This window comes from Triticum aestivum, chromosome 2B (genome assembly GCF_018294505.1).
Source record: "Triticum aestivum cultivar Chinese Spring chromosome 2B, IWGSC CS RefSeq v2.1, whole genome shotgun sequence".
NCBI classification, from domain to species: Eukaryota; Viridiplantae; Streptophyta; class Magnoliopsida; order Poales; family Poaceae; genus Triticum; species Triticum aestivum.
The window spans coordinates 398072538-398089113 of NC_057798.1; the positions used below are offsets into that span (position 1 = coordinate 398072538).

The 16576-nt window shown below is 40.6% G+C and overlaps 1 protein-coding gene across 1 annotated transcript; it reads left to right on the forward strand.

Moving 5' to 3' along the window:
- Nucleotides 1–755: 755 nt before the first annotated feature.
- LOC123045123 (sister chromatid cohesion protein SCC2) lies at nucleotides 756–16371 on the forward strand. The gene is made up of 28 exons (XM_044468067.1): nucleotides 756–1226; nucleotides 1314–1444; nucleotides 5034–5170; nucleotides 5260–5359; nucleotides 5449–5699; nucleotides 5789–5899; nucleotides 5983–6094; nucleotides 6584–6677; nucleotides 6775–6961; nucleotides 7047–7478; nucleotides 7636–8162; nucleotides 8233–8440; nucleotides 8509–8559; nucleotides 8651–8809; nucleotides 8901–9065; nucleotides 9535–9834; nucleotides 9913–10065; nucleotides 11204–11373; nucleotides 12479–12584; nucleotides 13488–13649; nucleotides 13831–13935; nucleotides 14009–14242; nucleotides 14322–14455; nucleotides 14532–14786; nucleotides 14870–15230; nucleotides 15392–15484; nucleotides 15563–15688; nucleotides 15776–16371. The coding sequence occupies exons 1-28, from the start codon at nucleotides 973–975 to the stop codon at nucleotides 16055–16057; spliced, it is 5400 nt and encodes a 1799-aa protein (XP_044324002.1). The 5' UTR covers nucleotides 756–972; the 3' UTR covers nucleotides 16058–16371.
- Nucleotides 16372–16576: the final 205 nt, after the last annotated feature.

Genomic DNA, 16576 nt, shown 5'->3' on the forward strand with positions numbered 1-16576 from the left:
GACATGACCTAGGGTAGCGTGCGGTCACGGTTTTAGTTTTTTTAATGTTTAAGTGGACTTTGGCCGGCGGTTGACTGACCGTTTAATGTTTAGTTATGTTTATTAATTCGGCATTTTTGAATTTGTTTTTTGGACGCGGAAAAAATGCGTCAGCCACCCGTTGGGGGGTGCAGCCGACCCAAACTAAAAAGCGAACAATCCCGTCCGTTTGGCCGACCCAAACACACCGTTTTTGTTCGTTTAGAGTGACATACGTGCTAAGTGATCCAAACAATTAAAAGAAACATCGCAAAACCCACGACAAGAAAGCTTTTGAATTGCGAATCAAACTGTGGTTGAGTTGGTTAAGTGGACAGTGGTATCCCCAACCCATCAGGGTTCAAATCCTGGTGCTCGCATTATTCCTGGATTTATTTCAGGATTTCCGGCGATGCGCTTTCAGTGGGAGAAGACGTTCCCGTCGACGACGAGGCGCCTACGGTGACTTCGTAAATCTCAAGATGATATGCCGGCTCAGTCTCTCGGAGATGCTCATAGGGGTAGGGTGTGCGTGTGTGCGTTCATAGGGATGAGTGTATGCGCGTGTATATGAGCGCTTGTGTCTGTACTGATGCTAAAAAAAAAAAGCTTTTGAATTTGTTTGGGCCCACCCAACCCAATCCAACCCATCAAAACATTTCTTTACTGTGCCTACCACCCCACCACATCTATGTTACTGCCGTCGTGACTTCAATGGCTGGCTGCTTCTATCCTTCCCCCACAAGATTGGTCGTCGGAGCCCTCTCTCCGGTCCGGCCACCCCACCGTAACTTCCTAATTTGCAGCACCGCCCAACTACTAAACGCTTAGCTAAGCAACTGCACAAAATCCCCTTTCCGTCCGAGTAAGCGACGCGCCCTCCAAGTCCTTGCTCGCTGGGAAGCCTCTCCCGTTCGAAATCGATCTAGGGTTTCGCCCGCCTGCCCGCCGGCCATGGACCTTCCGGCCGGCGCCGGCGACGGCGACGGGAGGGAGCCTGGGAGGGCCGGCTTCGAGCGCGCCTGCCGCCTGCCCAATACCGTCCACTCCGAGATCGCCGCCGCTCTGCCGCTCCCCACCCTCCCCGCTACGCTCGGCACGGACCTCCACGACCACGACGAGCCCCTCGCCGAGCCAGACCGCCCCGACATGATCATGCAGGCGGCTGCCATCGCCCGCATACTCGCCAGCACCGACATCTCCCACCTGTTAGTCACCCTTCCCTCCCTCCCCTTCTCGCTGCTCCCGCCGGGAATTTCGCCCCACTGAGTTCCATTTTCATGTAAACAACGCAGGGGCTTCACGGAAGCCGATCACGTCGCGGTGGATCCCAGCGAGTGCTCCTTGCTCTGGAGGGAGGTGCTCAAGCACAACCCCGACGCCTTCAAGTTCAAGCCCCGCACTCCCCAACCTCTTCCTTCGCAAGGTAAACGCAGCCTTCCTTAGGCCGCTCCGGCTAGCTAGCTACCCATGTAACACAATGCTCGTTATGTTTCCGCACATTGAAATGGACAGGGTACTTGTCTGGACTCTTCAGGTTACTAGCTTCTGTGGTTGACTTGATAGCTACTGTACTAGCTTACCAGCTTCAACTCTCGAACTCCTGTATGAACTGTGCTTCGATATCACTTTACTTGGACTGGACTTATATGCTGCTGTATCTCTATCATGCTGCCCGAGCGCTGGTGTGAGTTTTCATGGTAGGTAGCATGGTGGTTGCTCGTGTTGGAGTTGCTGCTCTGGTAGATGTCAAATTTCTTTGAGCAAGCTCAGTTTCGTGCCATGGAATTTGGTTGGAAAAAATAACTGCTATGCCACGCCATTCCACTATTTGGTAAACCTAGTGTGGTGTATCATTTTGTTTTTCGTATGTAATGTAGCTAAGCAGAGCAGAATTTAGTGGCTTTCGAGTCCATACTGAACAGAGTTTAGTCAGAAGCCATTTCGTGTAACGCTAGGAGTTGAAATATGTCAGTGGTTCCTTGTCGGGGACAGGGTTTCCGAATGTCACAGTGCTGAGCTTCTGTTTAGCCCCTTGATGATGTATGGTCGTTAATAAGGTGATGCAGTACAGAATTTGCTGCTTCCTCATCTTTCTTACTTATAGTTCCATGAATTAACTGGCACGGTAGACAGCGCTTTGACCTAATATTGCCCGAACATTTTTGAATGTGGACTATGGTGTCTGATTTGCAGGGCTTGGTGAAATAGTATCCAGTGATCCATATTATTTTGGCAGTGGCCCATATAATATAAATAGTTCTCTTCACGATAAATCAAGCCACTCAAGTCCTAGCTTAAAGTATTAGTGGTAGTTCCACCACTCCACTGTTGCACTTAGCCGCCTTGACACGCTCATGTGTTGGCATTGCTCACTTATTCATTATGCAGTGGGTTTCCTTCCCGGAACAGAACTAATTCAAAGGCTTTCCTGTTCATTTATGTAACTTAGTGCATATGCAGGTAAGTTTTATTGTTTAAAACCTTTATTTTTTGTTATTTTGATGCATATATGACCTATACCTAGCACTACTGCTATAAAATATGTCTGTTTCTTTCTAACAGTTTTTGAACCGTATAGAAGGCAACATGCTGGAATTCTGGAAATATACACCGACAAGTGGAATGAACACTAATTTAAGCTATATTTTAACTACACACACACACACACACATATATAGTAATGCTATTCATCACCCAGGGCGTTGAATAAGTTTTTCTACACCCAAGGTTTACTTACGTCATTACATTTTGTATACGAATAATTACGTTCATATTGATTAACTACACAAAAATTGGTATAAGAAAGTAAGATATGAGTCATAAAACCACAAAATTTACATTTATATGTATATTTTATACTATATTTTACATTCGTAATTTTACGTCACGTAAAATATCCTTTTCGACCGGCATACATTTTCTTACCTTCTCTTTTCACTTCCGACGTAAGACAAAATTTACAGGACGTAAAAAGGTTATTCTTCATCCTGGGTGATGCATAGTCTGACTATATATGTTTCAATTAATGGTTGGCATTAGCTGGTACCTAGCTCTTTGGACTTGTTTAAACGATGTCTTTTGATGGCTTGGATAGTAACTGAAGTCCCAGATTAGGCCTCAGTAGACTAATGGTAGCACAAGTGGAGAGATCAAATTTTGCCCAACCATTTGATGCCCGCTTTACTCTTGCCTTCCTCAAACATTTATGCACAAACATCACACTTCACGGCTTCTGTCATCTGACCACGGCAGCACCACACAGCTCCATGCTCCATTCTATGTTGGCTCCATTTCTACCCTCTCTCTTTGTGCAGAAGCTCTGGCCAGTGGCCATCACCAGTTTTCGACTAATTATCGTCTCCTTTTTAATGAGTTTTTCCAGTTGTTGGCCGGGAGTTAGTCACCTATCTTTCATAGATACTTAGGTCGCGGCAACTTGTTAAAACTATGGTTATTAATTCAGGCTCTATGAAGCTTTTGATAGATAATAGTGTTAAGGAGTATTAGTATTGGTCTAGGAGTTCGTATTAGTCTACTTTTCACCCCAAGTACACATATATATGCCCCGCGCAATAGAGGTAAGTTGCATCCATAACAAAGGCACAAAAGGAGCGGCCTTATTTTCTAGATTAATATGGTAACGTTGCAGTCACTCTTTTAAATCTATTTCAGCATCTTTGTTTGCTGCTCAAAATGGGAATGCAGCATCAGTATTTTGGCCTGCTATGTCAACGTCCTGTCAATGGGGATCCCAAATAGTTGACCATTTGCAAATAGAGTTACAGCCTTGAGTTATAATCAAGTAGCATGACCAAACAGGCCTTTACCGGCTTAATGTGCCATTTATGGTTTATTTATCATATCCTCAGAACAATTCTAGTCCTTCTATTACTGTACCAGCAGATACAAAAATATTATACCGAGAATCATCTAGATTCTAAAGTTCCTACTTTGCCTTGTGAGCGTTTGCTGCAGTGTGTCGGATAAATGTTTAAGCATGGCCAATTCCACGTGGCAACAGCAGGATGTCTATATGGAGCCAATTCGTTATAGGCTAGTAGGTTTTCAATGGAAATGTTTATACATATGCACTAAAAATATTTTATGCTCCAGCTACTTACCTTATATTTCAGCAGTCCTCCTGAACCTTAGCGCAGCGGTAAAGCTGTTGCCTTGTGACCATGAGGTCACAGGTTCAAGTCCTGGAAACAGCCTCTTGCAGAAATGTAGGGAAAGGCTGCATACAAAAGACCCAAAGTGGTTGGACCCTTCCCTGGACCCTGCGCCAGCGGGAGCTAAGTACACCGGGCTGCCCTTTTTAGTCCTCCTGGGTGATCCTTGTCTTCAGGAAACACACAAATAATATAATCTACCTACTATACTCAGATCACCGAGTTTGTAGAAAAGAAAAAAGAAAGCTAATTAATAATTATTATCCAGAGTTGAACCCGAGAATTACGTTGGTGGTAATGAGCTAGATTGTGGCTCCTGACCAGGGTTCGATTCCCGAGCAGTTGGGGTGAAGAAGCTCTTTCTAAAGTAAATGGTCGATTCTTTTTGGAAATTTGCTTTCTGTTAATAACATCGATGGTACATGGCTCTATAGAAGTTGATAGATTGGATGGTGTGCTATTGCTGTAAGTTATTTTTGGGCACTTCTATGTGAACTGTTCCTGGTGTATCGCATGTGAACTGTGAAGTAGAAAATTTCAAGTTCCCTCCATTTTGTCTCTTCTTATACTGGCAATATTATAGGAGTACTAATTTGCTAGTTTGGCCCTCAATATTGTCATGTCAACTTAAAAACATTTTTAGCGCAATGCTAATGTATATACTCTGCTTATTCTACCCCGGTGCAACTTCTGTTGAACCTAACATTCAAGCCCACAATTTGTTGTCCTAACAAAATAATGTAGCTTACATATGAATTTTTAATGCGTTGCATATTATTTCTATATTAAGCTTTCTTGTCTCACTATGTAATTCCGTCTTACGTTGGTCAAGTTTTTCAGGTCTGCTTGATGGTCAGGAATATCATAATCGAGAACGCGAGAAGCAATTCGAGGATCTTGCACCTAATCTGACTAAAGCACGGAAGGATCATGCATTTCCTCCAGATGACACCAGCTCACACCGAGAGGATCTTCATGTATGTTAGATACCAATGGTTTTGCGTCTTACCAATGTTCAGTTCCTTGTGACCACTTTGTCTTTGTGCTAACATGCTTTCTGTTGCAGAATGAACTCTCACCAGATTCAGTTGCTTCAAGGAAACCGAAAGTGAGGAAGAAAGATAACTCTGCTTCAAGTTCTGGCCCCAGCATTCCTAGTAGTCAAGGTTTATTTTTTTTAATTCATGTATGTCCCATCTTCCTCTTGTTTTACTTCAAACATTCAGCTAATTTGAGTTTGGATTATGTATTCTAGAAGTCATTGCCAACTTCCGTGAGCTGGTGGAGGACTTCTGTGGAAAAGCAGAAATCCCTGATAATGCAGATGGTGATGATTGGCTATCAATTGCACTGAATGATGTGAAGGTTCTTGTAAATGAAATTACATATGTTCGATCAAAGGGGATGTTACATGAGATTCCCATGGATACGCTTACTTGTCTCTTACATGTGATAGACCGGCAGATCCGGTGTTCTCAAGGATTGTCAATAGACGTGAAAGAAAATGTGAGCTATTCACTATAGCCCTTCCCTCCGTATTCTTTGAATAAAAGATGCTGCATATTGTAGTCTGACTAGTGCTTGGGTGACTTCAGCCTGATGCTGCAGATGCTGAACACTCAGTCTTCTCTGCTTTGGAGTCCATTCATGCGGCGTTAGCAATCATGACCAACCCTGATATGCCAAAGCAGCTGTATCGAGAAGAGGTTCACACATTCTGAATTCCTTCCTATCTTGTTATGAATCATATTGTTGAGGTTTCTGACTATAAGAACTTTGGTTGAATCAGCTTATTGAGCGAATTATTGATTTCTCAAGACATCAGATAATGGATTGTATGGCTGCAAGTAACCCAACCTTCCGAGCTCTTTACAAGCCAGCTGGAAACGTCACTAATGATGGTAGTTGTTATACCATCTTTTGAACATTGAAAAATACACAATTCTACATTTACTTGTGGAGTTCTGCAAGTACTATCGTTGGCTTTTCATGGTTCTGCACTCACATTTCTCTAAGTTGGATATATACATCCATGTTCTTGGGGACTCGGGGCATATATCGTACCTTGTCATTTCCTTCAAAACAAGATTGTTTAATTTTGGCGAAAATTCATTATCCCTGCTTACGTATATGTACTAATTTAGTGCTTCATGGTGACCATTTGGTGGTTACTGAACTTATATATATATTTTTAATTTAGAAAATGGAAGCCCGCCATGATTAAATTATGTGTTCACACCACGGATTAACATTTAATACCTGCATGTACTAATTTAGTGCTTTAGTTGTGGTGACCATTTGGTGGTTACTAAACTTATATGTCATGATTAAATTATGTGTGTACATCACAGATTATAGCATTTAATAAATTCTCTTTTGGTCAAATCTAGGAGATGAAGATGAAGACGACATGGAAAATGGACCAGCTAGCAAAAAGAGGCGCACTGCTTCTAATTTAAGTGCGAGGAAATCTTCTGCAAACAAGTATGTGATTAATCTATGCTTGATTTTTCCCTTCTCTAGTTTTTTATGAAGTGTTTGTGGGGAACTAATACAGTTCAGTTGTCCTTTTCTTTGTCAGAGTTTCTGCTTCTATATATTCTGCTGTGCAGAAACTATGCTTGATATTGGGCTTTCTTAAAGAACTCCTCACAACGGTGCGCTTATCAGATAGTTGTATCCTGCAGTTAGCAAAAACCTGCTTTACTACATTCTTGGTGGACAATATGCAGCTTTTACAATTGAAGGCGATCGGTGTTATTTGCATGGTAGCTCTTTGCTTATTGACTCACAATTTCCCACCCTTTCAGTTGTCCAAATAATTTCCTTTCTTACCTTTCAACTCTTGCACAGGTTTTTTCATCATACACACAACACAGGAGTTACTTGGTTGATGAAACACTTAATCTTGTCCGCAAGTTACAGTTCTCAAAAAATGCTATTAGAACTTACCATCTAGCTGACGAAGAACAAAAGCAAATCCAGATGATAACAGCCCTCCTAGTTCACTTGGTTCAGTTCAGTGCAAATGTTCCTGATAGCTTAAAGGGAACAGTAAATTGGAGCACTATCATTGATGCCTCAGTCGATGCTAATTATCCAATTAACTGCCATGAAGCAGCAACGGAGGCTTGTTGCCTTTTCTGGACCAATGTGCTTCAACGTTTCACTGCTGCTAAATCTCAAGATGTGTCAGAAGCCAAAGGGATTATAGAAAATCTTGTTCAGGACTTGCTAACAGTACTAAACTTGCCCGAGTATCCAGCTGCTGCCCCTATACTTGAGGTAAACTGTGCACTGACAGTGCTATTGTTGAGACAGTAAATGTCGTTTATGGGCTGCTTTAGCATTAATGCATTTTTGTAATCAAAACTCACAATTGGAATATTCTAGTTCAAGTAGTCAATTTCATAATGCCTACAAGTACTATTCTTATGTATAGGTTCTCTGTGTGTTGCTGCTTCAAAATGCTGGATTGAAATCAAAGGACACTTCTGCTCGCTGCTTTGCTATTGATCTTCTTGGTGGTATTGCATCAAGATTGAAGCGTGATTCTGTCATCTGTAGCAAGGAGAAGCTTTGGATACTGCAAGAGCTCACTGATGCAGAGAATGATAGCTCAAAAATCTTGAAAAATAAATGTTGTGTTTGCCTTGGTGGAAGAGGTATAAATATGGCATGTGATGTATGTGGGAGATGTTTCCATTCAGATTGTATGGGGGCTGGCAGTCAGGAAAACTTACAGCGTGATTCTGTTTGCCCCTTATGCTTTTGCAAGCAACAGCTCAGTGTGCTACAGTCATACTATGAGCTAGAAAATAAAGAAAAGGGCAAAAGAGCATCTACCGCACATAAGAAAAAAACTGCTATACCTGATGAGGTGACAGCAGTGGATACTGTTCAACAAATACTTTTGAATTATCTCCAGGAAGCTGGGCCACAAGATGATGGGAACCTGTTTTCTAGATGGTATGTAGTGTGATACCTTTGTTTTTGTTGTCCAAATGTTACTGCAAATTGATTCCCATTTTGTATGCAGGTTCTATCTCTGCATGTGGTACAAAGAAGACATATCTTCTCAGGAGAAGATTATCTACTATCTTGCCAGATTGAAATCTAAGGAGATTCTGCGAGATTCTGGAAGTGGCTTGGCATTATCCAGAGACTGGGCTAAGAAAATTTGCTTGGCACTTGGCCAGAAGAACTCGTTCTCTCGGGGTTTTGACAAAATTCTTTCCCTCCTTTTGGTATGTATTGCTTCTCGATGTTTGATTTTAGTTAGATGTTGCGGCATTAATACCCAATGTTTTATCAGGCTAGCTTGAGAGAAAATTCTCCTGTGATAAGAGCAAAGGCCTTAAGAGCGGTGAGTATACACAAACTTTTAAAACTATATATGATGTACATCATTTTCATTTGGACATTAGACATCACTAGTTAGCCTTAATTCTGTGTAGGTCAGCAGTATAGTTGAAGCTGATCCTGAGGTATTGGGTGACAAACGTGTCCAATCTGCTGTTGAAGGAAGGTTTTGTGATTCAGCTATTTCTGTTCGTGAAGCTGCACTTGAGCTTGTTGGAAGACATATTGCTTCACACCCTGATGTGGGTCTTAAGGTTGGTGGACTTATGAAGTTATGAGTTATGACATGTTCTTGAGTGCTGTTATTGCCTTTCTGCAACTAACCTTTTATCTTTCCATTAACAGTATATTGAAAAAGTCGCTGAACGGATAAAGGACACTGGAGTAAGTGTTCGCAAACGTGCGATCAAAATTATCCGTGATCTTTGTGCTTCAAATCCGAATGCGGATACAAGTCATGCCTTTGTGGAGATTATTTCGCGTGTTAATGACGAGGAATCAAGTGTACAGGTAAGTTTATGTACGAAACCATTGACTGGTGCTCCTGAGTCATGGCAGCACGTTATGATACCAGAGTTGATATTGTACTATGGATGTTCCGTTTATTGTTGTTTTCATACTTCAGTGAGCAGATAGCTAGTCCCTCTTACATGTGAAATTTGCATGAGCAGATAGCTAGTCCCTCTTACATGTGAAATTTCCTTACATTTGCAAAATCGAAATCATCCTCACCAGGAAAATTGTATATTTATTACATAAAGTAAATGACTGGAATTCTTTACACATGAAATCTCTCTTGCAAAATGTCTTTTATTGTGTCCTTAACAATGATGTCTTTAAAAGTAAATCTGATATTAGGGGTTAAGCATGTGACACAAAAAGTGCTATGCAACATCTTTGAACCTGCAAGCTTTGAGTTCCTTTTCACTGTCCATGTTAGTTAATGTTGAACATAGATATCTTCATTTTTTCTCTGTAGGATCTTGTATGCAAAACATTTTATGAGCTGTGGTTCGATGAACCATCTGGGAGTCATAAACACTTGGTTGCTGATGGTAGTTCAGTTCCTATGGAGATCGCAACAAAGACAGAGCAAATTGTTGACATGTTGAGAAAGATGCCCAATCATCAACCCCTTATTACCATTATAAAACGCAGTTTGACTCTCGAGTTCCTCCCGCAGTCAAGTAAGGCTGCAGGCATTAACTCATCCATGATGACATCGCTCCGGAAACGATGTGAATTGATATGCAGGCGCTTATTGGAAAGGATATTGCAGGTAGTTGTTTGACAAATTTTTTGCACTAGCTAGATCTTGCATAATTGAGTTTGATTCTTAATCATGTTTGTTGTCAAGGTTGAGGAGGGAGCTGATAATGAGACCAAAATCCACACGCTTCCTTATGTTCTTGTCTTGCAAGCATTTTGTATCGTGGATCCCACCCTCTGCACTCCAGTTACCGATCCCTCTCAGTTTGTTGTGACACTTCAACCGTATCTTAAGAATAAGGTGAGCATGGCTTTCCTTCTCTTGAACTATGTGCCGTCTCCTGTAAAAGTAATTTGTGCTTATTACATGAACTTATAGCAAATTTCAGGTAGCATTAAGAAAAAAAAGTTGAGGTTTCTGGCTATGTTTGTCATGTCCTCACAAAGGAGTGCTGAGTGGTGACATCTGAAGTGGGATACGTTTTTGTTAGAAAGATGGGGTTATACATTATAGACTGAGATGCTGAAAATTAGATGGAGAAAGAACAATTCGTTGTTTTTGCTTAATACCACTGGTAGCTTATGTCTCTTCTTTTATGGATGTTAGCCTAGCAATTTATCTCTAATACGAAGGGAGCAATCTAATCTAAACTACTGGCTAACTTATAGATGATGAAATATCACAACCGAACTATTCTTATTCCAGTCTGTTGCAGCCCTCTTATGTCACTTGCATGGGGTTCAGGCGTGCACATGACCATGAGGTTTTATGATTTTTGACTGTTGGATCTGAAAGCCATCGATATTTCTTACCATAGCTTTGGACCTGAAAGCCATGTTACCAGTTTAACAACTGCAGCTCATTTTTTTTTTTGCCAAAATTGGCCAAAACAGGGCAACCAAAACATTGCTAGTCAATCTTTTGTTGGGGTTGCCTTGGGCTCAAATGAAACACACCCTATATTTTAGCTCCTCACATGCTATTGTGATGCATGGGTTATTCCTGCCTGTTCTTTCTGATGGCCAGGGTTCACCCATGCTCTGTTGCTGCACAAATGCACATGCCTTCCGAATTGTATTTTTGTTTCACGTTCCCCTACTAGTTGTGCTGCAGACATGAGCAGTAGTCAGTAGAGCATAAATGTCTATATTGGCAAGTTGTAATGTCACGTGTAACAGCCTAATAGGTACACAACTTTACTGAAAATGGTAGAGCCTTGGTTTTGATTATGCTTCTTAAAAATGATATTGTTGTTCATGTGAGCAAGTAATAATTTATGCATTGTGAGTTTGAATGTCTTTTTCTACTAGAAACAAGAAGATTCCCAAGTTTTTCCTTTCAATTTCTTACCGCGATGAATTCCGAGATATATCTTTTGTGGAAGTGAATGTAAAGGGCTATGCGAATACATTACAGTCTGCCTCTTCTGTATCTGCAGGTCGACAGTAAATCAACTGCCCAGTTACTTGAAAGTATAATTTTTGTGATTGATGCTGTTATCCCACTCATACGGAAGCCACCACAAACTGTGGTTGAGGAACTCGAGCAGGACCTGAAGCAGATGATAATTCGCCACTCTTTTTTGACTGTTGTACATGCCTGTATCAAGTAATTTTATTCATTCCATTGCTTTTAGTTTTTTTATCATGATCTTTGACAGTGTCTACCTTACATTGTTTCATCTTGCAACTGCCACATCATTACTCCAAAAATTCATCATTTTTAAAATCTAAATAGGACAGATATGGACTGGTACCATACTTATCCTGGCAAAACCATATCCGATACCCATTTACTAAAAAATTGGGTTATACTCCCTCCGTTTCTAAATATAAGTCTTTTTAGACATTTCAAATGGACTACAACATACAGATGTATGTAGACATATTTTAGAGTATAGATTCACTCATTTTGCTCCGTATGTAGTCACTTGTTGGATTGTCTAAAAAGACTTATATTTGGGAATGGAGGGAGTAGTTTTTATAGCCATGGAAAATCAGATATGATGTTTAGCTAAATTTGTATGAATATATAAAAAGCGAATAAAGACGCAGATCTGACTGTCGTAAATATCGCAAAGTTCAAATAAATTTTTATGGGCGTGGCTCTGGGCCCTACAGCCTGGCAGTAGCTGTAAAATGGCGATTGGATTAGTTAGTAGGAAACTAGGAACAAATCAAATGACGTTAGAATTCTATCCGGTCGGAAAGATATTTTTTTGGTTATCAATTTAAAGACAGGGATAAGCTTTGTTAGGAAATTACAGATAGAGGTTTGGGTCTTGCGGAGCAAGTCAGTTGTCCTATATATAGTTCTTTGATCAAGCAATGACAATTTAGAAGTTAAGCCTCAGAGCCTGTCTTCCATGGCAAGTCAGTGTTCAGACTCTTAACCTACTCAAGTTACACTGTTGCGAATCAACAAAGGTTAATAACATTTACTTATCTCCCTTGTCATGGTTAAGCACTCACAAAATGCTGTAGTCTGTACCTTTTTCAAGTATGAATAGTTACACATAATATCTAGAAGTGAAGTAATCCATACCTTTTCCATGCATGCATCATCACAGTCTGCATCTTGGTTATTATCTAATGAAAATCTCACATTAGATGCAATACTGCAAATCTCATTTAATTCTTGCATGAATAGTTGAGCTTGCTTGCTTTTCTGTGGATCATGTTTACTTATCTCTATTGCTCATTTTCATGAACAGGTGTCTTTCTGCCCTTAGCAATGCAGCAGGCAGAGGTCCGAGGTTGTTGGAGTACCTCGTTAACCTTTTCTACAAGCATCTGTCAGGTCCTAATTCTGATGGTCAGGTATTGTATTGATTGAGTGAACTGCAATCTGAAATGTACTATGCATGCTACTCCCTCCGTTCCGAAATATTTGTCTTTTTAGAGATTCAAATAGACTACCACATACGGATGTATGTAGACATATTTTAGAGTGTATATTCACTTATTTTGCTCCGTATGTAGTCACTTGTTGAAAACTCTAGAAAGACAAATATTTAGGGACGGAGGGAGTACATTTGAATCTTATATTGTTCTCTTCATTTACATCCTTTATTCCTTTCTAGTGCCCTGTATGTCTCAAAGTCAAAACAGATTTTACATCATAACATGTACTCCCTCCGTCCGGAAATACTTGTCATCGAAATGGATAAAAAAGGATGTATCTAGACGTATTTTAGTTCGAGATACATCATCTTTTATCCATTTTGATGACAAGTATTTTCGGACGGAGGGAGTAACATCATATAAGCTTCTCTTTATGATAATTCTACTTATTTTAATTTCCATTTTTGGTGAATTGCATAGAAATATTCTATGCAAGCATAGTTTAGGATGGGTTTGATGGAGTGGTGAAGTACTCACTTGTGCCAAGAGGTCCTAGATTCAACGCAGCCTCTCTGCATTGCACTGTGCAGGGGTAAGTAGGCTTGCCTTGTATAATCCTCCCCAGAGCCCACCTGGTGTGGGAGCTTCTAGAAATATAGTTTAGGACATTCTTTTGGAAGTAGTTTTGAGCAATTGGCATAGTTGTATGGTGTTATGTGGCAGTAATTTGATGAACATGTGATTATTGAGTACATTTGCATATGTTGCTTGCTTTTATCTACTTTCTTTTACTTGCAATATCATGTAGGTTGGTGCTTTTTTAGAATTATCATGTAGCTTAGTTATGATGAGCTGACAGTTTGCCTTGTTGAAACTCAGGTGTTGGGTCGATCATTATTCTGTCTCGGCCTGCTCCTTAGATATGGTTATAAACTGTTGGCAGCATCGGAAAACCAACTTGATTTTCCAAAGATTCTTGAATTGCTCAAGAAAAGGTATCTCCGCAAGGATGATTTCAGCTTGAAGGTTCGGGCTATGCAGGTGTGTGCGCTCAGCATTATTACACTCAATATTTGACTTGATGATACTCGTAGCTAGAAACATGCAACGACTCAAGTAACTTAACCTGTCTATTTGACTGTTGCTTTAGTTCTTTAGGGTGCTTGGATATTTTTATATGAAATTTTCCTTATTAAATGACAATTTTCATGTGTGCATGCAGGCTTTGGGATACATACTTATTGCAAAGCCTGATTTTATGCTACAGAAAGATATTTTGAATCTGATAGAGGCATCACTATCTTCTGATGTTGATTATAGGTTAAAGGTATAGACATTTTCCTGTAATGGGTTCTGCTCCGCGTAGCTTTTTCTGTATATAATTGGACCTACTTGTCCAGATTCAAGGATTGCAAAACCTTTATGAGTATCTCCGTGATGCGGAAAGCCAACTCACGGCTGACAGTACTGGCAAGCCTACTGTACCCTATGCAACTAATGGTGGGAGTGAAGTGCCTGTTGCTGCTGGAGCGGGAGACACCAACATCTGTGGTGGTATTATCCAGTTGTATTGGAATTCTATTCTTGAGAGATCCTTGGATATGAACGATCAAGTTCGCCATGCTGCACTAAAGGTGAATTAGTTCAACTGATTTCTGCACTTTCCTGCTTTTCATTTCAGAGTAGAAAACAGTGATATTTTTTTTTTTGCAGATTGTTGAAATTGTTCTTCGCCAGGGTTTAGTTCATCCAATTACCTGTGTTCCACACCTTATAGCACTTGAAACTGACCCTGTGGAGGGGAACTCAAAGTTGGCTCATCATTTGCTGATGAATATGAATGAAAAGTACGATGATTCAACTTCTCATTTCTCCATTTCTTTATTGGATAAAATGATCTGACCTATTGGCGTTATTTTGCAGGTATCCTTCATTTTTTGAAAGCCGCCTAGGTGATGGCCTACAAATGTCGTTCAGATTCTTCGAGACCATAGTCAGCAACCATAACGTGGTGGCAACCAACATGAAATCAAATCCGATTGCATTTGTTAAACCTGGCATATCCAGAATATATCGTCTTATCCGTGCAAATCGAAATTCAAGAAACAAATTTGTACACTCAATAGTTCGCAAATTTATATCTGACAGCCGGAGTTACCCCACAATTGGTTTTCTTGTGTAAGTTATTTAGTTATGTGCCTGTTGATCCTCTTATTCTTAAAATTTGGTATCTGACTCTCCAAGTTGTGTGAATATTGCAGTTACTGTGTAGAAGTTCTTGCATCTCTCCCTTTCACATCTCCTGATGAGCCACTTTACTTGGTCTATGATATAAACCGAGTTATTCAAATTAGAGCCGGAGCAATCGAGGCTAATTTGAAGAATTGGACTTCCATGGATCAGCAGCAAGATGTGGTGGGTCAGCAAGATGTGGTGGGTCAGCAAGATGTGGTGGGTCAGCAAGATATGGTGGGTCAGCAAGATGTGGTGGGTCAGCAAGATATGGTGGATAATGTTATGCATGAACCTAGGGGATATCCTGACCAGAATCTGGCAGATAGTCCTCAAAAGATGCTTAATAATTCATGCAGCACGTCAGATGTTGACATGGCCAAACTTCAGGTGAGCTTGATATGTTTTGGGTTGTGAGGGATTTTGGTAGAATATAATTGATGCGGAGATGGTTGCAATCCTTGCATGTTTGCATCTCATCTTCTTCAACTAAATAGGCCTTTGTTTTTTTCCGTTTCGAAAAAAAAAACTAAATAGGCCTTTGTTTTCAGGAAGATTGCCATGATGCGATAGCTCTGCAGCTCCTTCTCAAACTGAAGAGACATTTGAAAATGGTCTACAGTTTAACTGATGCTCGCTGTCAGGTGTGTGTTTTCCCTTGTTTGGAAATTAGTCCTCGGAAGACATGTTGCATGACAGATTTATTTCCAATTTCAATACAGGCATTTTCTCTGAAGGATCCACCAAAACCTGGTGAAGCAATCTCCAAGCAGAATATCCCGCTTAACATTAACAACACTAACATCAGTTTGCCGAGCTGCCTGCAGGATGTAGCGCTCGTGTACCAGGTAGCATTTCTGAAAATGTAATTGCATTGGGCCTGGGCTTGATGATCCTACAACTCTTTAACATCTGATGGGACTTGTGATGCACAGGATTTCAAGACATTGCTGCGAGAAGATTCCATGGACTATGTACTGTATACTTCTGCCACGGTCCAGAAGAAGCGTCTGACTCCAAGAAGTTCGTCGAAAGTTAGAAGGCTAGTGGCTGTTACAAGAGGACGTGGTGGTGGTCGTGGTCGTGGTGGTCGTGGCGGCGGTGATGATGATGATGACACTGATGATGATGACTGGATTGGCGGGCCGAGGGTGCTAGAGTTCGGCGCTCAGGCAGTGACTGGTGGCCGAGTAACGAGACAAAGGGTCCAAGTATGACTGGTGATTGGTGCTCTGTACATTGTAGGGAAGTTTATAGGTGACTGACACGCAGGGGACATAGGTCATCGTTTAGGGCTCATACCATCACTGATACCATCACTATTCGGTAGTGGTAGTCGAGATTCTAGTATATAGAAGCAGAAAGGGAAGGGAGATAGCTTTACCTACTTAGAGCCATTAACTTGGAGAACTCCTTTTCTTGCTGTGCCCATTTTATTATATTTTTGTATTTTTGTGCTGGGCTATTGCAAAACTTCAAACAGGTTGTGCTCCATGTTTAATTCAATGGAAAAAGATAGATAGAAAGGATCTCTTTTGCTTTCCGGTTGGTCATTGTACCAATAATGTGTATATTGTACCAATAATGTGTACTAAATCAGTAAATTTTCTAGTTTTGAACTAAATCAAACTTCTTACTCTGAACTAGCCCATAGAAAGATATATGTAACATCTACTACACACTAAGTTTTATTACATTCACCATAAACCTGAAGTATTTTTTTCTACTATATGCAT

Excerpts from the sequence above, each read along its gene's own strand:
- LOC123045123 (XM_044468067.1), top strand. The coding sequence starts at position 973 with ATGGACCTTCCGGCCGGCGCCGGCGACGGCGACGGGAGGGAGCCTGGG. Across the intron at positions 12,585-13,487 it reads GTCCTAATTCTGATGGTCAG|GTGTTGGGTCGATCATTATT; the intron begins GTATTGTATTGA and ends GTTGAAACTCAG. Across the intron at positions 14,243-14,321 it reads TTCGCCATGCTGCACTAAAG|ATTGTTGAAATTGTTCTTCG; the intron begins GTGAATTAGTTC and ends TTTTTTTTGCAG.